We start from the raw sequence: 26153 nt of genomic DNA on the forward strand, positions 1-26153 counted from the left end.
CACCTTCACAGACTACACATGCCGCTACACTGAATACACACCCCACTACACTGACTACAGCCCCAGCTACACTATCTACACACCTAGCTACACTGACTACACATCCCAGCTACAATAAATACACACCCCGCTACACTGACTACACACCCACCTACAATGACTACACTTACATCTTCACAGACTACACTCCCAGCTACACACACACACACACACACACACACACACACACACACACACACACACACACACACACACACACACACACACACACACACACACACACACACACACACACAGCTACACTGACTACACCCCCCGCTACACTGACTACACCCCCCGCTACACTGACTATACACCACGATACACTGACTATACACCACGATACACTGACTATACAACCAGCAACACTGACTACACACCCAGCAACACTGACTACACTTACAGCTACACTGACTACACTTACATCTTGACAGACTACACAAAGCTACACTAACTACACACCCCGCTACACTAACTACACACCCAGCTAAACTGACTACACACCCCGCTACATAGACTACACAACCCAGCTACACTGACTACACAACCCGCTACACTGACTACCCAACCCGCTACACTGACTACACCCCCAGCTACACTGACTATACCCTGAGCTACACTGACCACACCCCCCTACACCCCCCGCTACACGGAATACACCCCCCCCCCCCCCCCGCTACACTGACTACAACCCCAGCTACATTCACTACACAGCCCACTACACTGACTACACCCCCAGCTACACTGACTACACACTACACTACACTGACTACACCCCCAGCTACACTGACTACACACGCAAGCTACTCTGCCAACACACCCAGCTACACTGACTATACACCCAGCTACACCGACTACACTCCCAGCTACATTGACTACACACCCTTCTACACTGACTACACACCCAGCTAAACTGACTACACACCCCGCTACATAGACTACACAACCCAGCTACACTGACTACACAACCCGTTACACTGACTACACAACCCGCTACACTGACTACCCAACCCGCTACACTGACTACCCAACCCGCTACACTGACTACCCAACCCGCTACACTGACTACCCAACCCGCTACACTGACTACACCCCCAACTACACTGACTATACCCCGAGCTACACTGACCACACACCCCTACACCCCCCGCTACACTGACTACACCTCCAGCTACACTGACTACACACCCCACTACACTGACTACGCCCCCCACTACACTACACTGACTACACCCCCAGCTACACTGACTACACACGCAAGCTACTCTGCCAACACACCCAGCTACACTGACAACACACCCAGCTACACTGACTACACTCCCAGCTACATTGACTATACACCCAGCTAAACTGACTACACACCCCGCTACATAGACTACACAACCCAGCTACACTGACTACACAACCCGCTACACTGACTACCCAACCCGCTACACAACCCGCTACACTGACTACACAACCCGCTACACTGACTACACAACCCGCTACACTGACTACACCTCCAGCTACACTGACTACACCCCGAGCTACACTGACCACACACCTCTACAACCCCGCTACACGGAATACATCCCCCGCTACATTGACTACACCACCAGCTACTGACTACACCCCCTGCTACACTGACTACACCCCCTGCTACACTGACTACACCCCGAGCTAAACTGACTATACCCCGAGCTACACTGACCACACACCCCTACACCCCCCGCTACACGGAATACACCCCCTGCTACACGGTATACGCCCCCAGGTACACTGACTACGCACCCAGCTACACTGACTACACACTACACTACACTGACTACACACGCAAGCTACTCTGCCAACACACCCAGCTACACAGACTACACACCCAGCTACATTGACTACACACCCCTCTACACTGACTACACACCCAGCTAAACTGACTACACAACCCAGCTACACTGACTACACAACCCGCTACACTGACTACACAACCCGCTACACTGACTACACAACCCGCTACACTGACTACACAACCCGCTACACTGACTACACAACCCGCTAAACTGACTACACAATCCAACTACACTGACTACCCAACCCGCTACACGGAATACACCCCCCGCTACACGGAATACACCCCCGCTACATTGACTACACCACCAGCTACTGACTACAGCCCCTGCTACACTGACTACACCCCCTGCTACACTGACTACACCACCAGCTACACTGACTACACCCCCTGCTACACTGACTACACCCCCTGCTACACTGACTACACCCCCTGCTACACTGACTACACCCCCTGCTACACTGACTACACCCCTTGCTACACTGACTACACCCCCTGCTACACTGACTACACCCCCTGCTACACTGACTACACCCCCTACTACACTGACTACGCCCCCAGCTACACTGACTACGCCCCCAGCTACACTGACTACACCCCCTGCTACACTGACTACACCCCCAGCTACACTGACTACACACTACACTACACTGACTACACCCCCAGCTACACTGAATACACATGCAAGCTACACTGCCAACACACCCAGCTACACTGAATACACACCCCCAGCTACAGTGAATACACACCCAGCTAAACTGACTACACAACCCAACTACACTGACTACACAACCCGCTACACTGACTACACAACCCGCTACACTGACTACACCCCCAGCTAAACTGACTATACCCCGAGCTACACTGATCACACACCCCTATACCCCCCCCGCTACACGGAATACACCCCCCGCTACACGGAATACGCCCCCAGCTACACTGACTACGCCCCCAGCTACACACCCAGCTACACTGACTACACACTACACTACACACGCAAGCTACTCTGCCAACACACCCAGCTACACAACCCGCTACACTGACTACACAACCCAGCTACACTGACTACACAACCCAGCTACACTGACTACACACCCCGCTACATAGACTACACAACCCAGCTACACTGACTACACAACCCGTTACCCTGACTACACAACCCGTTACCCTGACTACACAACCCGTTACCCTGACTACACAACCCGTTACCCTGACTACACAACCAGTTACACTGCCTACACAACCCGCTACACTGCCTACACCCCCAGCTACACTGACTATACCCCCAGCTACACTGACTATACCCCTAGCTACACTGACCACACACCCCTACAACCCCCGCTACACGGAATACACCCCCCGCTACACTGACTACACCGCCTGCTACACTGACTACACATCCCACTACACTGACTACGCCCCCAGCTACACTGACTACGCCCCCCACTACACACCCAGCTACACTGACTACACACTACACTGACTACACATGCAAGCTACACTGCCAACACACCCAGCTACACTGAATACACACCCCCAGCTACAGTGACTACACACCCCTCTACACCGACTACACACCCAGCTAAACTGACTACACAACCCAACTACACTGACTACACAACCCAACTACACTGACTACACAACCCAGCTACACCGACTAAACCCCCTACACACCCAGCTACACTGACTATACCCCGAGATACACTGACTACACCGCGAGCTACACTGACCACACACCACTACACCCCCCGCTACACGGAATACACCCCCCACTACACTGACCACACCCCCAGCTACACTGACCACACCCCCAGCTACACTGACTACACACCCCACTACACTGACTACGCCCCCCACTACACACCCAGCTACACTGACTACACACTACACTACACTGACTACACCCCCAGCTACACTGACTATACACCCCTCTACACTGACTACACACCCTGACTACACAAACCCAGCTACACTGATTACACCCCCCTACACACCCTGCTACACTGACTATACCCCGAGATACACTGACTACACCCGGAGATACACTGACCACACACCCCTACACCCCCCGCTACACTGACTACATCTTTTGCTACACTGACATTTTCAGACTGCACACCTTGCTACACTGACTACACACACATCTTCACTGACAACACAACTAGCTACACTGACTAAACACACACACACACACACACACACACACACCTTCACAGACTACACATGCCGCTACACTGACTACAAACACCGCTACACTGACTACAGCCCCAGCTACACTATCTACACACCTCGCTACACTGACTACACATCCCAGCTACAATAAATACACACCCCGCTACACTGACTACACACCCACCTACAATGACTACACTTACATCTTCACAGACTACACTCCCAGCTACACACACACACACACACACACACACACACACACACACACACACACACACTTACACTGACTACACCCCCCGCTACACTGACTACACCCCCCGCTACACTGACTACACCCCCCGCTACACTGACTATACACCACGATACACTGACTATACAACCAGCAACACTGACTACACACCCAGCAACACTGACTACACTTACAGCTACACTGACTACACTTACATCTTGACAGACTACACAAAGCTACACTAACTACACACCCCGCTACACTAACTACACACCCAGCTAAACTGACTACACACCCCGCTACATAGACTACACAACCCAGCTACACTGACTACACAACCCGCTACACTGACTACCCAACCCGCTACACTGACTACACCCCCAGCTACACTGACTATACCCTGAGCTACACTGACCACACCCCCCTACACCCCCCGCTACACGGAATACACCCCCCCCCCCCGCTACACTGACTACAACCCCAGCTACATTCACTACACAGCCCACTACACTGACTACACCCCCAGCTACACTGACTACACACTACACTACACTGACTACACCCCCAGCTACACTGACTACACACGCAAGCTACTCTGCCAACACACCCAGCTACACTGACTATACACCCAGCTACACCGACTACACTCCCAGCTACATTGACTACACACCCTTCTACACTGACTACACACCCAGCTAAACTGACTACACACCCCGCTACATAGACTACACAACCCAGCTACACTGACTACACAACCCGCTACACTGACTACACAACCCGTTACACTGACTACACAACCCGCTACACTGACTACCCAACCCGCTACACTGACTACCCAACCCGCTACACTGACTACCCAACCCGCTACACTGACTACCCAACCCGCTACACTGACTACACCCCCAACTACACTGACTATACCCCGAGCTACACTGACCACACACCCCTACACCCCCCGCTACACTGACTACACCTCCAGCTACACTGACTACACACCCCACTACACTGACTACGCCCCCCACTACACTACACTGACTACACCCCCAGCTACACTGACTACACACGCAAGCTACTCTGCCAACACACCCAGCTACACTGACAACACACCCAGCTACACTGACTACACTCCCAGCTACATTGACTATACACCCAGCTAAACTGACTACACACCCCGCTACATAGACTACACAACCCAGCTACACTGACTACACAACCCGCTACACTGACTACCCAACCCGCTACACAACCCGCTACACTGACTACACAACCCGCTACACTGACTACACAACCCGCTACACTGACTACACCTCCAGCTACACTGACTACACCCCGAGCTACACTGACCACACACCTCTACAACCCCGCTACACGGAATACATCCCCCGCTACATTGACTACACCACCAGCTACTGACTACACCCCCTGCTACACTGACTACACCCCCTGCTACACTGACTACACCCCGAGCTAAACTGACTATACCCCGAGCTACACTGACCACACACCCCTACACCCCCCGCTACACGGAATACACCCCCTGCTACACGGTATACGCCCCCAGGTACACTGACTACGCACCCAGCTACACTGACTACACACTACACTACACTGACTACACACGCAAGCTACTCTGCCAACACACCCAGCTACACAGACTACACACCCAGCTACATTGACTACACACCCCTCTACACTGACTACACACCCAGCTAAACTGACTACACAACCCAGCTACACTGACTACACAACCCGCTACACTGACTACACAACCCGCTACACTGACTACACAACCCGCTACACTGACTACACAACCCGCTACACTGACTACACAACCCGCTAAACTGACTACACAATCCAACTACACTGACTACCCAACCCGCTACACGGAATACACCCCCCGCTACACGGAATACACCCCCGCTACATTGACTACACCACCAGCTACTGACTACAGCCCCTGCTACACTGACTACACCCCCTGCTACACTGACTACACCACCAGCTACACTGACTACACCCCCTGCTACACTGACTACACCCCCTGCTACACTGACTACACCCCCTGCTACACTGACTACACCCCCTGCTACACTGACTACACCCCCTGCTACACTGACTACACCCCCTGCTACACTGACTACACCCCCTGCTACACTGACTACACCCCCTGCTACACTGACTACACCCCCTACTACACTGACTACGCCCCCAGCTACACTGACTACGCCCCCAGCTACACTGACTACACCCCCTGCTACACTGACTACACCCCCAGCTACACTGACTACACACTACACTACACTGACTACACCCCCAGCTACACTGAATACACATGCAAGCTACACTGCCAACACACCCAGCTACACTGAATACACACCCCCAGCTACAGTGAATACACACCCAGCTAAACTGACTACACAACCCAACTACACTGACTACACAACCCGCTACACTGACTACACAACCCGCTACACTGACTACACCCCCAGCTAAACTGACTATACCCCGAGCTACACTGATCACACACCCCTATACCCCCCCCGCTACACGGAATACACCCCCCGCTACACGGAATACGCCCCCAGCTACACTGACTACGCCCCCAGCTACACACCCAGCTACACTGACTACACACTACACTACACACGCAAGCTACTCTGCCAACACACCCAGCTACACAACCCGCTACACTGACTACACAACCCAGCTACACTGACTACACAACCCAGCTACACTGACTACACACCCCGCTACATAGACTACACAACCCAGCTACACTGACTACACAACCCGTTACCCTGACTACACAACCCGTTACCCTGACTACACAACCCGTTACCCTGACTACACAACCAGTTACACTGCCTACACAACCCGCTACACTGCCTACACCCCCAGCTACACTGACTATACCCCCAGCTACACTGACTATACCCCCAGCTACACTGACTATACCCCTAGCTACACTGACCACACACCCCTACAACCCCCGCTACACGGAATACACCCCCCGCTACACTGACTACACCGCCTGCTACACTGACTACACATCCCACTACACTGACTACGCCCCCAGCTACACTGACTACGCCCCCCACTACACACCCAGCTACACTGACTACACACTACACTGACTACACATGCAAGCTACACTGCCAACACACCCAGCTACACTGAATACACACCCCCAGCTACAGTGACTACACACCCCTCTACACCGACTACACACCCAGCTAAACTGACTACACAACCCAACTACACTGACTACACAACCCAACTACACTGACTACACAACCCAGCTACACCGACTAAACCCCCTACACACCCAGCTACACTGACTATACCCCGAGATACACTGACTACACCGCGAGCTACACTGACCACACACCACTACACCCCCCGCTACACGGAATACACCCCCCACTACACTGACCACACCCCCAGCTACACTGACCACACCCCCAGCTACACTGACTACACACCCCACTACACTGACTACGCCCCCCACTACACACCCAGCTACACTGACTACACACTACACTACACTGACTACACCCCCAGCTACACTGACTATACACCCCTCTACACTGACTACACACCCTGACTACACAAACCCAGCTACACTGATTACACCCCCCTACACACCCTGCTACACTGACTATACCCCGAGATACACTGACTACACCCGGAGATACACTGACCACACACCCCTACACCCCCCGCTACACTGACTACATCTTTTGCTACACTGACATTTTCAGACTGCACACCTTGCTACACTGACTACACACACATCTTCACTGACAACACAACTAGCTACACTGACTAAACACACACACACACACACACACACACACACACCTTCACAGACTACACATGCCGCTACACTGACTACAAACACCGCTACACTGACTACAGCCCCAGCTACACTATCTACACACCTCGCTACACTGACTACACATCCCAGCTACAATAAATACACACCCCGCTACACTGACTACACACCCACCTACAATGACTACACTTACATCTTCACAGACTACACTCCCAGCTACACACACACACACACACACACACACACACACACACACACACACACACACACACACACTTACACTGACTACACCCCCCGCTACACTGACTACACCCCCCGCTACACTGACTACACCCCCCGCTACACTGACTATACACCACGATACACTGACTATACAACCAGCAACACTGACTACACACCCAGCAACACTGACTACACTTACAGCTACACTGACTACACTTACAGCTACACTGACTACACTTACATCTTGACAGACTACACAAAGCTACACTAACTACACACCCCGCTACACTAACTACACACCCAGCCATACTGACTACACTTACATCTTGACAGACTGCACCCCCGCTACACTGATCACACCCAGCTACACTGACTACACTTACATCTTCACATACTACACACCCAGCAACATTGACTATGCACCATGCTACACATCCTGCTACACTGGCTTCACACCCCACTACAGTGACTACAACCCCTGCTACACTGACTCCACACCCAGCTGCAATGACTACACACCTTGCTACACCAATTTCATTCACATCTACACTGACTACACACCCAGCTACACTGACTACACTTATATATACACTGACTACACAATTAATTACACTGACAACACACCCAGCAACATTGATTACACACCCCGCTACACTGACTATACACCCAGCTACACTAACTACACACCAAGTTCGAGTGACTCACTTACATCTTCACAAACTACACACCCAGCTACAATGACTGCACAACCCTCTACACTGACTACACAACCAGCTAAACTGACTACACTTACATCTTCACATACTACACACCAGCTACACTGACTACTCCCCCCACTACACTGACTCCACACCCAGCTGCAATGACTCCACATCTTGCTACACCAATTTCATTCACATCTACACTGACTACACACCAAGCTACACTGACTACACGTACATCTTCACAGACTACACAACCAGCTACACAACGCGCTACACTGAGTACACAACACGCTACACTGACTACACAACGCACTACATTGAATACACACCCAGCTACACCGACTACACACCCAACTACACTGACTACACACCCAGCTACACTGACTCACATCTTCACAGACTACCCACCCAGCTACAATGACTACACAACCAGCTACACCAATTACACTCACATCTACACTGACTACACAACCAGTTACACTGACTACACACCCTGCTACACTGACAACACACCCAGCTACACTGACGACACACCAAGCTACAATGACTACATTTACATCTTGACAGACTACACAGCCAGCTACACTGACTACACTCACATCTGCACACAAAGGTACACCGACTACACACCCAGCTACACTGATTACACTCCTAGCTACACTGACTACACTCATATCTACACCGGCTACACTCACCTCTACACTGACTATAGACTCAGCTACGCCGACTACCCAGCCAGCTACAACAACGACATACCCCACTACGAAGACTTACCTCTACATTGACTACAGACCCAGCTACTCCAACAACACACCCCTCTATGACCACTACACACCCCGCTACGACGACTACACAACCCGCTATACCGACTAGAATACTAAACTACACAGACATCTACACTGACTTCTCTCACATCTACACCGCCTACCATTCCAGCTACACAAGACTACACACCCAGCTACACCAACTACACACCCCACTACACTGGCTACACACCCAGCTACACTGACTACACACCCAGCTACACTGACTACACACCTTGCTACGCCAACCACACTCGCATCTACACTGACTACACAACCAGCTAGAATGACTGCACATTCAGACACTCTGCTACTCTCACTACTACACTCTCTACTACACTCTCTGCTACTCTCAGAAAAACTCTCAGCTATGCTGCCTGCACAACCAGCTACATTGATTGAACACCCAGCTACTCTCAGGTATTCTATACAACGGCAGAATCAGCATGTATCGCTGGATGAGTACACCTAAACCCCTTTAGGGCGTGCAAAGTTCTACGCAAAGTTTAGCGCTGCCTGTAGCGCACAAAAGGTCGCACCGGGTGCGCCAAAAACGTTGCACTGGGTACGCCTAAAAAGTCACACGGGGTGCCGTTTTGGGCGCACACCCGGTGCGACTGTTTAGGCGCACCCGGTGCGACGTTTCGCTCGCTACAGGCAGCACTAAACTTTGCGCACATTCAATAAAAGCTTTAGGCGTACTAACTGCTTAGCACCCTAATTAGCACGCCCAAAGCTTTTAGGCGTGCTAACGGAGTTAGCACCCTTTTGTAAATCAAGCCCCTTGACTTTTTTACCCCAATTATATGCTGAAAAATACAGTAAATGTCAAAGAGTGACTGAGTCTTGCATTCTTGTAGATCTAAAAAATTACAAAGTATATAGACTATTCAGCTAATTTTATCTCCAAAATGCTGGCAAGATCATAGTGTAAAATAGCTGTAGTAAGCCTGAGTCTTAGGACTTAAGCGAATTACACACCCCCAGATGGATCGGGGATCTCCATCAACAAACGATCATTCTGAGATCTATCTGGCCGAATCTGCAAGCCTTTGCGCTATCGTAAACGAACGATACACAATCTCGTCAAAACCCGTGAAAATCAATGCAGTTTAAATCTTTAGGCAGACCCAAGAAGGGAAATGGTAAAACTGACCTTCACATCCGCAGAACCACATAAGGTCCAGAGCAAATTCTTGGCGCTCAGGATCGTGGTCATGAATCAAGGTGTAGTGCCCATGTTCCCAGTGCCGGAGCTCTCCATAGCACATGGGAACTCTGTCACCTATTACAGAGAGGACAGGAGATTGTGTCAGTGAGCAGTTACTGTGCACGCATAACTGGGGGTGACTACAAGCATCGGTGCTCCTAGACTCTGCGCGCAGCGGTGCTCCTAGACTCTGCACGCAGCGGTGCTCCTAGACTCTGCACGCAGCGGTGCTCCTAGACTCTGCAGGCAGCGGTGCTTCTAGACTCTGCAGGCAGCGATGCAGCAATATTCTGCATGCAGCAATACTCTGCGCGCAGCGGTGCTCCTAGACTCTGCGCGCAGCGGTGCTCCTAGACTCTGCGCGCAGCGGTGCTCCTAGACTCTGCGCGCAGCGGTGCTCCTAGACTCTGCGCGCAGCGGTGCTCCTAGACTCTGCGCGCAGCGGTGCTCCTAGACTCTGCGCGCAGCGGTGCTCCTAGACTTACTTCCTGTTTCAGTTGTTGGATTTCTGTCAGCTTCAGAGGTCCTCACATTCACCTCAGATGATCCCTCCTCTTCATCATCAGACTCTTCATTGTTGGCAGCCAGGAAATGCAGCTTGAGGCCAGAAAGATTGGACAGCAGCAAAAAGAAAGCCTCAGATTTCAGTAGCTCCATACAGGATTTCAGAGCCTCTGGCAGGTCTCCCTCAGCCCTCTTATAACACCTAAAACACATTCAGACAGGAGAACAAGACAAAGAAAGACAAACTTACTTGTGGTAACGTCTTTTCCAGGAGTCGGAAGGACAGCAACCCTGAGACTTGTCTCCTTCCATTTTAGATTGGACAGGACGCTAGTTAAAAAATTAACATAATGAGATTAGGCAGGAACAGGCAGCATATATAAGACAGCATTCCCTTACCCTCCTCAGTAATAAAAAAGACTCCACACAGAATGATGCTTCAACAAATTTCTTTTATTCGGGTGGGTAGCAAGGGTGCTGTCCTTCCGACTCCTGGAAAAGACGTTACCACAAGTAAGTTTGTCTTTCCAGGACGTCTCAGGACAGCAACCCTGAGAAGATAAACAAGAAACTTTATTAGGGAGGGATAACAGCCTGCAACACACGTCTACCAAAACATAAATCAGAATTGGATGATAAGTCCAGTCTATAATGTTTAACGAACGTATTGTGGCTTGACCAGGTAGCCGCTTTACATATCTGCTCTATAGTAGCTCCTGCCCTCTCTGCCCATGATGTTGACACAGCTCTAGTTGAATGTGCTTTCACTGGTCCAGATAATTGCTTTCCCTGTTGGATATAGGATAATGCAATGGCCTGTCTGATCCATCTTGCTATGGATGATTTAGAGGCCTGTCTGCCACGGCCTTTACCAGCAAAGAGAATCAACAAAGCGTTGGATTTCCTCCAAGATTTAGATTGTTGAATGTACTGTATTAAACACCTCCTCACATCGAGACAGTGCATCTTTTCCTCTTTCTGATTTGATGGGTTACTACAGAAGGTTGGTAATAGGATCTCCTGAGATGTATGAAATTTGGATACAATCTTGGGTAGAAAAGAGATATCTAGGCGAAGAGTTACTCTGTCTTCTGAAATGGTACAGTATGGTTCATTGACTGATAACGCCTGTAATTCTCCCACTCTTCGTGCAGAAGTTATGGCTAGAAGAAAAGCCATTTTCAAGGTGAGATGTTTCTCTGAGATTTCCGAGATTGGTTCGAAAGGAGCTTCACATAGAGCCTGCAATACTGTGTTCAAGTCCCAAGTAGGTACTTTTATCTGTACTGCAGGTCTTAGTCTTTTTAGTGCCCTAAAAAAACGGACAACGTATTCCTCCTCCGCCAATCTTCTCTCTAAGAAAACACTCAATGCCGCGGTCTGAACCTTCAGAGTACTAGAGCTCAGGCCTTTTTGGAATCCCTCCTGCAAGAACTCCAGCACTGAAGAAGAGAGGACTGGATCTTTAGATGTAGATGTACACCAGTTGCTATAGGTATTCCATGCTTTAGCGTAAATCTGTCTTGTCACTTTCTTCCTGCTCTGGATAAGTGTCTCTGACAACCTGTTAGAGAATCCTTTCCTCTTTAATAGTTGCCACTCAGGCTCCAGGCAGAAAGGTGAAGGATTCCTGGATTGTGATGCAGAACCGGACCCTGGCTCAACAAGTCCGGTCGATCCGGCAGGATCAGGTGATCTGAGGCTAAACTTTGTAGCAGAGCAAACCAGGATCTCTTGGGCCAGAATGGTACTACCAAGATTGCTTGGGCCTGGTCTCGTTGAATCTTGCTCAGTACCTTTGAAATCAGTCCCAAGGGAGGAAAAAGGTAAAGATGATGCTTGTTCCAATTGACTGAAAAGGCGTCCAGGACCCAGGGATTGTCCTGTGGACACAGGGAGGCAAATCGAGGACATTTGGCATTGTTCCTTCTTGCGAACATGTCCACCTCTGGTGTTCCCCATCGCTGAGAGATCTGCCTGAATACTTGGTCGTTTAGAGACCATTCGTCTTGATAGATCATCTTTCGGCTTAGATAATCTGCAACGCAATTTAGAGCCCCCTTCAGATGAACCGCTTTCAAGGACTTTAAATTCTTTTCCGCCCAGCAAAGAATCTTCGAGGTTAGACTCCACAAAGATCTGCTCCTTGTCCCCCCTTGACGGTTGAGGTAGGCCACTACCGTGTTGTTGTCTGTCCTGATTACAACATGATGTTGATGTATAAGTAGGGAGAAGGTCTGAAGAGCTTCCCAAACAGCCCGTAGTTCTCTGTAGTTCGATGATCTGCTCTGAATTAGTGTAGACCAATGACCCTGAGCCGGTAGTTGCTCCAGATAAGCTCCCCATCCCCAGGAACTCGCGTCTGTTGTGATCAGAGACTGCTGAGGGAATTCCCAGAGATTCCCTGCATTCAGATGTTCCTGATCTGACCACCAGTCTAGAGACTGTTTCACTCTCCAGGGAATTGTCACTCTCTTGTCCAAAGACTTCAGGCTTCTGTCCCATTTCGATAGTATCCAGTTCTGTAAGGTTCTGGAATGCAACTGACCCCATTGTATCGCTGGGAAGGATGCTGTCATGGTACCCAATACAGCCATAGCCTTTCTCAGAGTGATGGAGACTGAACTCTGAAAAGAAAGAACAGAATTTAACATCAGCGAGGATTTCCGTGATGGTAGATACAGTCTTTTACTGACAGAACATATATCAAACCCCAAGAATTCCATGTATTGTCTGGGTAGTAGGGATGACTTCTCCCAATTAATCAACCACCCCAAACTGATAAGGAAGTCAATAGTCAACTCCACTTGGAGATTTACTGAATCAAAAGATGGACCCCAGATAAGTAAGTCATCCAAATAAGCAATCACTTGCACAGATCTAAGCACTGCCAAGACTTCTGCCATAACTTTCGTAAAGAGCCAAGGAGCAGATGAAATACCAAAAGGGAGAGAATTAAATTGAAAATGTCTTACCTCTCCTTGAAACACCACTGCAAACCTCAGGTAGCACTGGGATTCTAGATGGATAGGCAGATGGAGATAGGCGTCTTTTAGATCCAGGGATGCTAGAAAGCAATATTCCTGCAGAAGATTTATGACTGAGCGGATGTTGTCCATCCGGAATTTTCTGTATCGGACTGCTTTGTTTAAATGTTTCAAGTTGAGGATGAATCGATAACTTCCTTGTGGCTTCTTTACTAGGAACACCGGGGAGTAAAAACCTTGACCCTCCTGACATTTGGGAACCTGTCGGATGACCCTCTTGGATAACAGTGATCCTACCTCTGTCTGTAGGACCTGATTTTGAACCTGATCTCTTGGAGGGGGAGTTACGAAAAATTGGCTTGGTGGAGGGTATGAAAACTCTATCTTGTACCCCTGGAGAATGATGTTTAATAGCCATCTGTTGTGAAAAAGTTCCTGCCAGTGTTCGAAAAAGTGAGATACCCTGCCTCCCACCGGAATCCTGGCGTCATTGTTTAGGCTGTTGGTTGGCCGGGGTATAGGGTATGCCGGGCTTTGCACGGTGAGATCTATTGGGGGGCCATCTCCTTCTGGGAGCTGATCTATTCTCTGTCTCCGTTTTGCCCTGGTCACGAAAGGAACGGTTTGCCCGAAAGTTACGTCTTCTAACGGGAAAGTTCTTTTTCCTGTCTGAGGATCTTTCTAAAATCTCGTCTAGCTTAGAACCAAAGAGGAGGTTGCCCTCACAGGGAACTCCACATAGCTTAGATTTTGATGATGCGTCTCCCTGCCAGGTTTTGACCCAAATGCCTCGTCTGGCTGTGTTCACTAAAGCAGAAGCTCTGGCAGTAAGGCGGACTGAATCGTCTGCTGCATCAGTTAGGTAGTTAGTGGCATGCAGAATCTTAGGAAAGGAGTTAAGGATCTCTTCCCTAGGGGTTCCAGTAGCGATCTGGGTCTGTAATTCAGTCAACCAGATCTTTAAAGATCTAGAAACTGCAGTGGAGGCTACAGATGGTTTGAAATTCAAAGTGACCGCTTCCCACCCCCGTCTTAAAATGTTGTCCATTTTCTTATCTATGGGATCTCTCAGGTTGCCAAAATCTTCAAACTGAAGCTCAGACCTTCTAGAGACTCTGGACAAGGCTGGATCTAGTTTTGGAGAGTGACCCCAGAATTTCTGATCTTCCGGGCTATAGGGATATCTTTTTGCCAGGGATTTAGGCCAAAAAGCCCTCTTTTCCGGATTATCCCACTCTTTCTTTATAATGTCTTTTAGACTGGAATGAACAGGGATAAAAGATGACTGTGTATCTGAAAGACTTTCGTACATCTGGTCTAGAGGTGACAAAGACTTTTGTTCTTTAGTAATACCCATTGCACAATGCATTGCTTCAATTAGTTCTTTCATAAAGTCAGTGGAAAAAGCAAACTTTAATGGTTTTACATTTTTACTCTCGGATGCATCAATTTCTGATTGGGGTAATTCTTCAAGGGAGGAAATGTCTATTTCACCTTCTGACCCCTCTGACCTTTCTGAGTCTATCTCAATCCTCCTTCTCTTAGGTGGTCTGATAGGGGACTGGGAAGTACCAGCAATAGGGGCATCGGAAGGTAGAGTAACAGGAGGTGTACTCGGGGGCACATCAGGATTTATGGCTGATCTCTTAATCTCCTGAATAGCTGATGACATCTCTGATCTCATCCAACCCATAAGGTCTTTTAACAGAGTGGGTGACTCGTCCTTAACCACCTTTTCCGTGCAAGACTGACACAGATGCTTAGCTGAGTCCGGCATACGAGTATTACATACTGCACACTTCTTTGACTTAGGTACAGACTTAGTTTCAGAAGTAGTCATTTTATCAGGCTTATCAGTTTTATCAGACTTGGTAGGCCTATCCTGTTTGTGCCTTGAATCCGACTTTACATTCTTTGGCTGAAAAACACAGACAAAGGAAATAGCTAAAGCCTGAACCTCCCTCAAACAATGAATATACACACAATTCAGGTATTAAGTCAAATAACCAATGTGACACATACCAGAGAGGGAGTGGAGCTTGTCTCCTCAGAGCCCTGGGAGCAAGAGCCTGCGGGTGTTTCCATGGTCAGCCTAATAGAAAAAATGACCATGATGCCATCTTAAATAGCACTCTGTGGTGCTCCGCCCAAACTCAGGTTATGCACCTGAGGTCTTTTACCTGATCCGCGCCTGTTTCCGCCTTGATTCGGAGCCCTAGCTCTATAGCGGTGAATGGCCGCTGCAGCGCACGCCAGGCTGACTTCCTCCTTCCTCTCAGCCGATCACATGACTCCGTCAAGTGATGCGTGCGTCCTTCCGGCGGAAGTCCGTCTACGGAAGACCTCCAGTCTTCAGCGCGTCTGCGCACAATGCAGGGAGAGGCAGATGCGTGCGGCCAGCGTCCGCGCATGGCTCCAACTGACCAGCGCAAGTCGGAAAGCGTGGCAGCCGCGGCTCCTGAAGTTCCCTCATGGGTAGCCAGCCCCTCCAGCGAACCAGCATCCTTCTGGACAGGAAAACAACTGAGGAGGGTAAGGGAATGCTGTCTTATATATGCTGCCTGTTCCTGCCTAATCTCATTATGTTAATTTTTTAACTAGCGTCCTGTCCAATCTAAAATGGAAGGAGACAAGTCTCAGGGTTGCTGTCCTGAGACGTCCTGGAAAATAGTATTTTTTTTACTATGATTCACCTAAAATCCAGACTCCGTCTTTATAGACAGTTTTCTTTATTAAGTCTGCTGCCACTTTATTATAGTGAAGACTCAGGCAGCAATGATAGTTTAAAAATTCTGGAGATCTACTTTAAAGCAAACTTGGGACAAAAGGGAGGAAAGGATTATTACTTACCTGGGGTTTCCTCTAGACCCCTGTAGTCTGTCAGCTCCCTTATTATCCTCCCCTGTTGTGCTCCTGTGAAGTCCGATACAGCTGGGTCATGGAATACTGTACATGCGTGTCTGGGCTGTGCACACCACTGATGGTGCTCTCGTAGTTGGGAGCATCCTGCACAGACGCAGTTATAGTCTTAATGAACTGTGCATGTGTGGAATGTTCCTGGCCATGAGAAACCAATCAGGTGGTGCACGTGGCCAGGACTGTGCATGTGTAGTATTCTGCAACTTAGTCGAGGCGAACTTTACGGGGCTTTCAGCATCACAACAGAGGGGACCGGAAGGACGGTGAGGGAACAAAAGGACTACAGGGGGCTGGTAGAAGCCCCAAGTAAGTAAAAATCCTTTCCTACTTTTTGTCTCAGGTACACTTTAAAACTAGGAGGTGGTTCGTTATCATGCTTTGCCATCTAATAACAGCAAAATGGATGCCACTGTTGTAAATTCAGCATCCATGAACTACCGCGTGTCACAATTCTGGAATTTTGGTCCAGGTAATCATGAAATCATTACTTAGAGCTTTATAAGCCAAAACAAAGAACAGATGTACATTTCATATAAAAAAAAAGCCCCCAAAAAGCAAACACATACACACACTATGCTACACATGCCTGCTATGTTATACTTGCCTTCTATTGGGTGGACCGAGCAGCTCCCATGCAACGCTCTCTGTCTTTAGAGCTGCAGCAACGGTTTTAAACTTTTCTTCCTAAAAATGGACATACGGTAACAACATGAGTGTTCTGCTCTGAAATCTGTCCAGCTGAATACATATCATACCTGTCTAGAGTTTCTCAGTCCGTTTTCATTTTTATATAAAGTTTAGCACAATGGTCCAGACGAGACAGCCATAATATGAATTACAGCTATATTGGTGCTCGCTAAGTCATTTGGGCACCAGCTATTACGATATAAGCGGCGTAATTCGGCCACCAGCAATGGCCTGAATTATGTTTCCTTCTAACCAAATGGTTATCAGAAGGGGAATAGTATTGAAAATAGCTGAGAAATTTGCAAGAGCAGGGTGAGCTGTCTTTCAGCTTCACCCTGCACCCAAATTTCCCAGCTCCAGGAACAAAGAAGAGACACCGAGGATGTCAGGGGGGCTGATTTCAGAAGGAACAGCATGGCCTTGTCTGAATCAGAGACTGGTCAGTAGATAATCCGTTTCATATAATAGAATCTTGACATATAACTAGGAGTGCTCTGTTTTTATAATTGTAACAATATTAGATATTGTGGCTGAAAAACACAGTCTGGACGCAGTATTAAAATATATTAACAGAAACCTGTACATTATCTTGCCACTGTGCCTTTACCAAGTGTTTGTCATCGTTGATTATTTTATATAAAATTTTATAAAAGAAAAAAAAAAGTAAGTGGCCAGACCAAAAGCCAATACTGGATGGCTGTGACACTTTGGGTTTTCAGATGGCAGCGCATTTCAACTCACCGAACAATAGGGAAAAAGAGAGAACACCAAGAGCCCAATATAGTGTAGTATGTACTAGTAATGTATAATTGGAAGAGTAATATACACCATATATGGATATGCAGAGCTTCTGTTTGGGTTCAAGGTGCATTTGCAGTTTCTGGGGGGGCTCAGCGCACCTCTGATTGTAGGCCATTCGGAGGCGACCTGGTGATGCGCTGATCAACCTTTTGCGCAATTTTCAATTTTCGATTTTACTTGGTAGCGCACCCAGGCTATGCATATGTTAGGATTTAGTTAGTGTTAGGTCCCCTCCCATAGAGGGAAGACTTCTCAGCAGTGGGAGGGACGAGTACTTAGCAAGTTGCATGCAAGCTGTTACAGGAAACCAACATCCTCCAGTGGTAGACAGGTTATGTGTATGCTCAGTGTGTATTTTATCCCACTAGTGGGGCTTGTACTCTCTTGCAGGTAGGCACTTATCTGTTTTTAAGTAGCGCTGTTCATTTCTTTGCTATGTACTAATTTAACCACTTGAGGACCGCCCCCAGCCGATGGGCGGCGGCAAAGTCCGGGCCCAAACGACCGCAATACGCCCATCGGCGGGGGCGGCTGCGTGGGTGGCTATGCGGCGATCGCGTCATTCGTGACGCGATCAGCCGCCGGGGACTGGCTCCGCCCACCGCTCGTAGTAACCCGCCGGCCGTTCGGAAGCGCCGGCGGGTTACTAGCACCCGGATCGCCGCATGGAAATAGTATAATAGGCTTTGTAATGTATACAAAGCCTATTATACTGGCTGCCTCCTGCCCTGGTGGTCCCAGTGTCCGAGGGACCACCAGGGCAGGCTGCAGCCACCCTAGTCTGCACCCAAGCACACTGATTTCCCCCCCCCTGCCCCCTGATCGCCCACAGCACCCCTCAGACCCCCCCCCTGCCCACCCCCCAGACCACTGTTTGCACCCAGTCACCCCCCTAATCACCCATCAATCACTCCCTGTCACTATCTGTCAACGCTATTTTTTTTTTTATCCCCCCCCCTGCCCACTGCCCCCTCCTGATCACCCCCCCACCCCTCAGATTCTCCCCAGACCCCCCCCCCAGACCCCTCCCCCCGTGTACTGTATGCATCTATCCCCCCTGATCACCTGTCAATCACCTGTCAATCACCCGTCAATCACCAGTCAATCACCCCCTGTCTCTGCTACCCATCAATCAGCCCCTAACCTGCCCCTTGCGGGCAATCTGATCACCCACCCACACCAATAGATCGCCCGCAGATCCGACATCAGATCACCTCCCAAATCCATTGTTTACATCTATTCTCTCCTCTAAACACCCACTAATTACCCATCAATCACCTATCAATCACCCCCTATCACCACCTGTCACTGTTACCCATCAGATTAGACCCTAATCTACCCCTTGCGGGCACGCTCAGATTGCCCTCAGACCCCCCTTTATCAATTCGCCAGTGCAATCTTTACATCTGTTATTCCCTGTAATAACCCACTGATCTCCTGTCAATCACCTATCAATCACCCCCTGTCACTGCCACCCATCAATCACCCCCTGTCACTGCCACCCATCAATCAGCCCCTAACCTGCCCCTTGCGGGCAATCTGATCACCCACCCACACCAATAGATCGCCCGCAGATCCGACATCAGATCACCTCCCAAATCCATTGTTTACATCTATTCTCTCCTCTAAACACCCACTAATTACCCATCAATCACCTATCAATCACCACCTGTCACGGTTACCCATCAGATTAGACCCTAATCTACCCCTTGCGGGCACCCAATCACCCGCCCACACGCTCAGATTGCCCTCAGACCCCCCTTTATCAATTCGCCAGTGCAATATTTACATCTGTTATTCCCTGTAATAACCCACTGATCTCCTGTCAATCACCTATCAATCACCCCCTGTCACTGCCACCCATCAATCACCCCCTGTCACTGCCACCCATCAATCAGCCCCTAACCTGCCCCTTGCGGGCAATCTGATCACCCACCCACACCAATAGATCGCCCGCAGATCCGACATCAGATCACCTCCCAAGTGCAGTGTTTACATCTCTTCTCTCCTCTAAACACCCACTAATTACCCATCAATCACCCCCTATCACCACCTGTCACGGTTACCCATCAGATTAGACCCTAATCTGCCCCTTGCGGGCACCCAATCACCCGCCCACACCTCAGAACGTCCTCAGACCCCAGCCCTGATCACCTCGCTAGTGCATTGCTTGCATCTATTTCCCCCCTCTAATCACACCTTGAGACACCCATCAATCACCTCCTGTCACCCCCTAGCACACCTACCCATCAGATCAGGCCCTAATTTGCCCCGTGTGGGCTCCTGATCACTCGGCCAAACCCTCAGGTCCCCCTCAGACCCCCTTCCGATCACCTCCCCAGTGCATTGATTGCATCTATTTTCCCCTCTAACCGCCCCCTGAGACACCCATCAATCACCTCCTGTCACCCCCCTAGCACTCCTATCCATCAGATCAGGCCCAAAACATCCTGTCATCTAAGAGGCCACCCTGCTTATGACCGGTTCCACAAAATTTGCCCCCTCATAGACCACCTGTCATCAAAATTTGCAGATGATTATACCCCTGATCAGTCATTTTGAGAAATTTGGTTTCCAGACTACTCACAGTTTTGGGCCCGTAAAATGCCAGGGCAGTATAGGAACCCCACAAGTTACCCCATTTTAGAAAGAAGACACCCCAAGGTATTCTGTTAGGTGTATGATGAGTTCATAGAAGATTTTATTTTTTGTCACAAGTTAGCGGAAATTGATATGTATTGTTTTTTTTTTCACAAAGTGTCATTTTCCGCTAACTTGTGACAAAAAAAAAAAATCTTCTATGAACTCACCATACTCCTAACAGAATACCTTGGGGTGTCTTCTTTCTAAAATGGGGTCACTTGTGGGGTTCCTATACTGCCCTGGCATTTAAGGGGCCCTAAACCGTGAGCAGTAGTCTAGAATCCAAAGGCCTCAAAATGACCTGTGAATAGGACGTTAGGCCCCTTAGCGCACCTAGGTTGCAAAAAAGTGTCACACATGTGGTATCGCCGTACTCAGAAGAAGTAGTATATTGTGTTTTGGGGTGTATTTTTACACATACCCATGCTGGGTGGGAGAAATCTCTCTGTAAAAGGACAATTGTGTGTAAAAAAAAAATCAAACAATTGTCATTTACAGAGATATTTCTCCCACCCAGCATGGGTATGTGTAAAAATACACCCCAAAACACATTATACTACTTCTCCTGAGTACGGCGGTACCACATGTGTGGCACTTTTTTGCACCCTAAGTGCGCTAAGAGGCCCAAAGTCCAATGAGTACCTTTAGGATTTCACAGGTCATTTTGCGACATTTGGTTTCAAGACTACTCCTCACGGTTTAGGGCCCCTAAAATGCCAGGGCAGTATAGGAACCCCACAAATGACCCCATTTTAGAAAGAAGACACCCCAAGGTATTCCGTTAGGAGTATGGTGAGTTCATAGAAGATTTTATTTTTTGTCATAAGTTAGCGGAAAATGACACTTTGTGAAAACAAAACAATTAAAATCAATTTCCGCTAACTTGTGACAAAAAAAAAAATCTTCTATGAACTCACCATCCTCCTAACGGAATACCTTGGGGTGTCTTCTTTCTAAAATGGGGTAATTTGTGGGGTTCCTCTACTGTCCTGGCATTTTAGGGGCCCTAAACCGCGAGGAGTAGTCTTGAAACGAAATTTCTCAAAATGACCTGTGAAATCCTAAAGGTACTCATTGAACTTTGGGCCCCTTAGCGCAGTTAGGGTGCAAAAAAGTGCCACACATGTGGTATCGCCGTACTCAGGAGAAGTAGTATAAAGTGTTTTGGGGTGTATTTTTCCACATACCCATGCTGAGTGGCAGAAATATCTCTATAAATAGACAATTGTGTGTAAAAAAAATAAAACAATTGTCATTTATGGAGATATTTCTCCCACCCAGCATGGGTATGTGTAAAAATACACCCCAAAACACATTATACTACTTCTCCTGAGTACGGCAATACCACATGTGTGGCACTTTTTTGCAGCCTAACTGCGCTAAGGGGCCAAAAGTCCAATGAGCATCTTTAGGCTTTACAGGGGTGCTTACAATTAGGCACCCCCCAAAATGCCAGGACAGTGAACACACCCCACAAATGACCCCATTTTGGAAAGTAGACACTTCAAGGTATTCAGAGAGGAGCATAGTGAGTCCGTGGCAGATTTCATTTTTTTTTGTTGCAAGTTAGAAGAAATGGAAACTTTTTTTTTTTCTTTTTTTTGTCAGAAAGTGTCATTTTCCGCTAACTTGTGACACAAAATAAAATCTTCTATGAACTCACCATGCCTCTCACTGAATACTTTGGGATGTCTTCTTTCCAAAATGGGGTCATTTGGGGGGTATTTGTACTATCCTGGAATTTTAGCCCCTCATGAAACCTGACAGGTGCGCAGAAAAGTCAGAGATGCTTGAAAATGGGAAAATTCACTTTTGGCACCATAGTTTGTAAACGCTATAACTTTTACCCAAACCAATAAATATACACTGAATGGGTTTTTTTTAATCAAAAACATGTTTGTCCACATTTTTCGCGCTGCATGTATACAGAAATTTTACTTTATTTGAAAAATGTCAGCACAGAAAGTTAAAAAAAATCATTTTTTTGCCAAAATTCATGTCTTTTTTGATGAATATAATAAAAAGTAAAACTCGCAGGAGCAATCAAATAGCATCAAAAGAAAGCTGTATTAGTGACAAGAAAAGGAGGTAAAATTCATTTAGGTGGTAGGTTGTATGACCGAGCATTAAACCGTGAAAGCTGCAGTGGTCTGAATGGAGAAAAAGGCTCTGGTCCTTAAGGGGCGAAAAGACTGTGGTCCTGAAGTGGTTAATTCATTTTTGGTCAGCTGCTCCCACTTAGCAGCCTTGCTTTTGGTGTATATGCAGAGATTCTGTTTGGGTTCAAGGTGCGTTTGCAGTTTCTGGGGGGGCTCAGTGCACCTCTGATTGTAGGCCATTCGGAGGCGGCCTGGTGATGCGCTGATCCACCTTTTGCGCAATTTTCAATTTTACTTGGTAGCGCACCCAGGCTATGCATATGCATAGGTTAGGATTTAGTTAGTGTTAGGTCCCCTCCCATGGAGGATTGACTTCTTCGCAGTGGGAGGGACGAGTACTTAGCAAGTTGCATGCAAGCTGTTACGGAAACCAACATCCTTCAGTGGTAGACAGGTCATGTGTATGCTAGGTGTGTATTTTATCCCACAAGTGGGGCTTGCACTCTCTTGCAGGTAGGCACTTATCTGTTTTTAAGTAGCGCTGTTTATTTCTTTGCTATGTACTAATATATACAGTTTGTGGAGCAACATATGCTGCCCTCCAGAGGACATCTATTTCAGGGAAGGCCGTGCTTATTTCAACAAGACTATACCAAACCACATGCTGCATATAATACAATGGGATGGCTCTGCAGTAAAGGTGCCCATACATTACTTGATTTGCGGCATAGATATCTGGCCAATTCAATCATAATGAACAAATCTGGCAGAGATCGATGGTACCACAAGGCCTTCCAATCGGTCACCTTGATCGATTTCTGGCCAAAATAAATGATCCGGCATGCTAGAAACAAAAAAAAAATCAAAAGGACTCAGTCAGCTACGATGTCCAATATTCCAACAATCAACAGACCCCCTACAGACCACCTAGGCTTGTCTCCCCCCATGTAATGGGGCCTGGACCTATAGTGAGTGGCAGCAGCGATGCATGCCGGGAGACGCAGTTCATTGATGTGGTTATGTCACCCAGCATGCATTGCAGCTGCCAGGGACATAGGAGAACACTGTGGCCTGGGAAGATTAAAAAAAAAAATTATGGAGGCCTCCACATAGAAGGGTATGGGGGGGGGGGGTGGGGGGGGTGGGGGGCTACTGAACAATTCCCCATTGGCAAGTAAATGCCTACTCCAACCACCAAAATCCCACACAATTAACCAAACCCCCCAGGGGAGGTTCGTTCAGAAGTTTTTAAAAATGAGTGCTTAGTTCCCTTTAAATATAACAAATGCTAGTAAGGCCTGGAACCCATTAGAGCGTTATTCTGAGCGTTTAGGAAACACTTTAAAATCGCTGCTAATGTAAATGGATGGGACACATTCCTCTACAGCAATTGCGATTAAGCAAAACGCAATTGCAGGACATGCAGCATTTTGGGAGCGTTTCCATTCAAATGAATTGTAAAGGGGCAGGGAAATCGCTCCAAAAATCACTTGCAAAATGCCATCACAAATCGCTAGTGATTGCGTCAGTGTTTTGTGCTTTCTAGTGGGTTCCAGGCCTAAGGATGTTTCTGCCATTTTGGTCACTCAATTTACAAGGGATGAAAAAAACAACAAAAAAAAGTAGTTCAGCACTTTGAAATATTTTAGTTGAATCCTGAGTGTTGTACGTTTCAGCATCTACAGGCATTTGGTTGGCAATACAGTGCTTATCTAGAGGTGGAGTAAGTCATTGTGTGATTACGATGACTAATTAAATATCCAACCTGTTTCCCTAAATGAAATCACTGTTTACTCTGGGCCAGAAATATGGATGAAACAATGGCACCAGTCAATGTATTTGCAGGGTGGAATAAGCTTCTCACAACGAGTCACTTGTCATTTAGGGAAAAAAATATCACCTTAAAAGTCCAATTTGGACCAACCTTGGAAGTTATTATATACAGTAGAATCCCTTTATAGTAAACTCCAAGAGACTAAAAAAATATTTCACTATATTAGGAGTTTACTACCAGGGCTGTGGAGTCGGAGTCGTGGAGTCGGGCAATTTTGGGTGCCTGGAGTCAGGAAAAAATGCACCGACTCCGACTCCTAATGAATTTAAAATAGAAAATATGATAAAATGTTCTAATTCTCAGATAATAGTCATCATAAATAATTTATACTGTGTTTCCTTGAAAATAAGACCCTGTCTTATATTAATTTGTTCTTCAGAAGATGTGCTAGGGCTTATTTTCGGGAAGGTCTTACATTCTGGGGGGTAGCCAGATCTCCCTTTAGTATATAGCCAGATTCCTCCTGGCTATAGCTAAATCCCCATTGTATTGATCCGCCTGCCTGACCGCCGCTTCGCCTCCTCAGTTCCCGCCCGCTCACTTTACCTCTTAAGTGCTCGGCTCCCGGTCCCCTCCATTAAGAAAGTCCAGATCCCCTGCTGCTTTTCCCCCCGCGCATTAGCGGTAAAGGCAGCTCATGTAG

General features: G+C 48.2%; 1 protein-coding gene across 1 annotated transcript in view; it reads right to left on the reverse strand.

Annotated features, from left to right (window-relative positions):
• OGFOD1 (2-oxoglutarate and iron dependent oxygenase domain containing 1) overlaps positions 1-26153 on the reverse strand; it is a 92389-nt gene that overhangs the window by 22415 nt on the left and 43821 nt on the right. Inside the window, exons 9-11 of the mRNA XM_068259850.1 lie at positions 18051-18130; positions 11522-11742; positions 10983-11111 (exon numbers count right to left, since the gene is read on the reverse strand). Coding sequence (XP_068115951.1) covers positions 10983-11111; positions 11522-11742; positions 18051-18130 — 430 coding nt within the window. The remainder of the gene's footprint in view (positions 1-10982; positions 11112-11521; positions 11743-18050; positions 18131-26153) is intronic.

This window comes from Hyperolius riggenbachi, chromosome 11 (genome assembly GCF_040937935.1).
Source record: "Hyperolius riggenbachi isolate aHypRig1 chromosome 11, aHypRig1.pri, whole genome shotgun sequence".
Classification (NCBI taxonomy): domain Eukaryota; kingdom Metazoa; phylum Chordata; class Amphibia; order Anura; family Hyperoliidae; genus Hyperolius; species Hyperolius riggenbachi.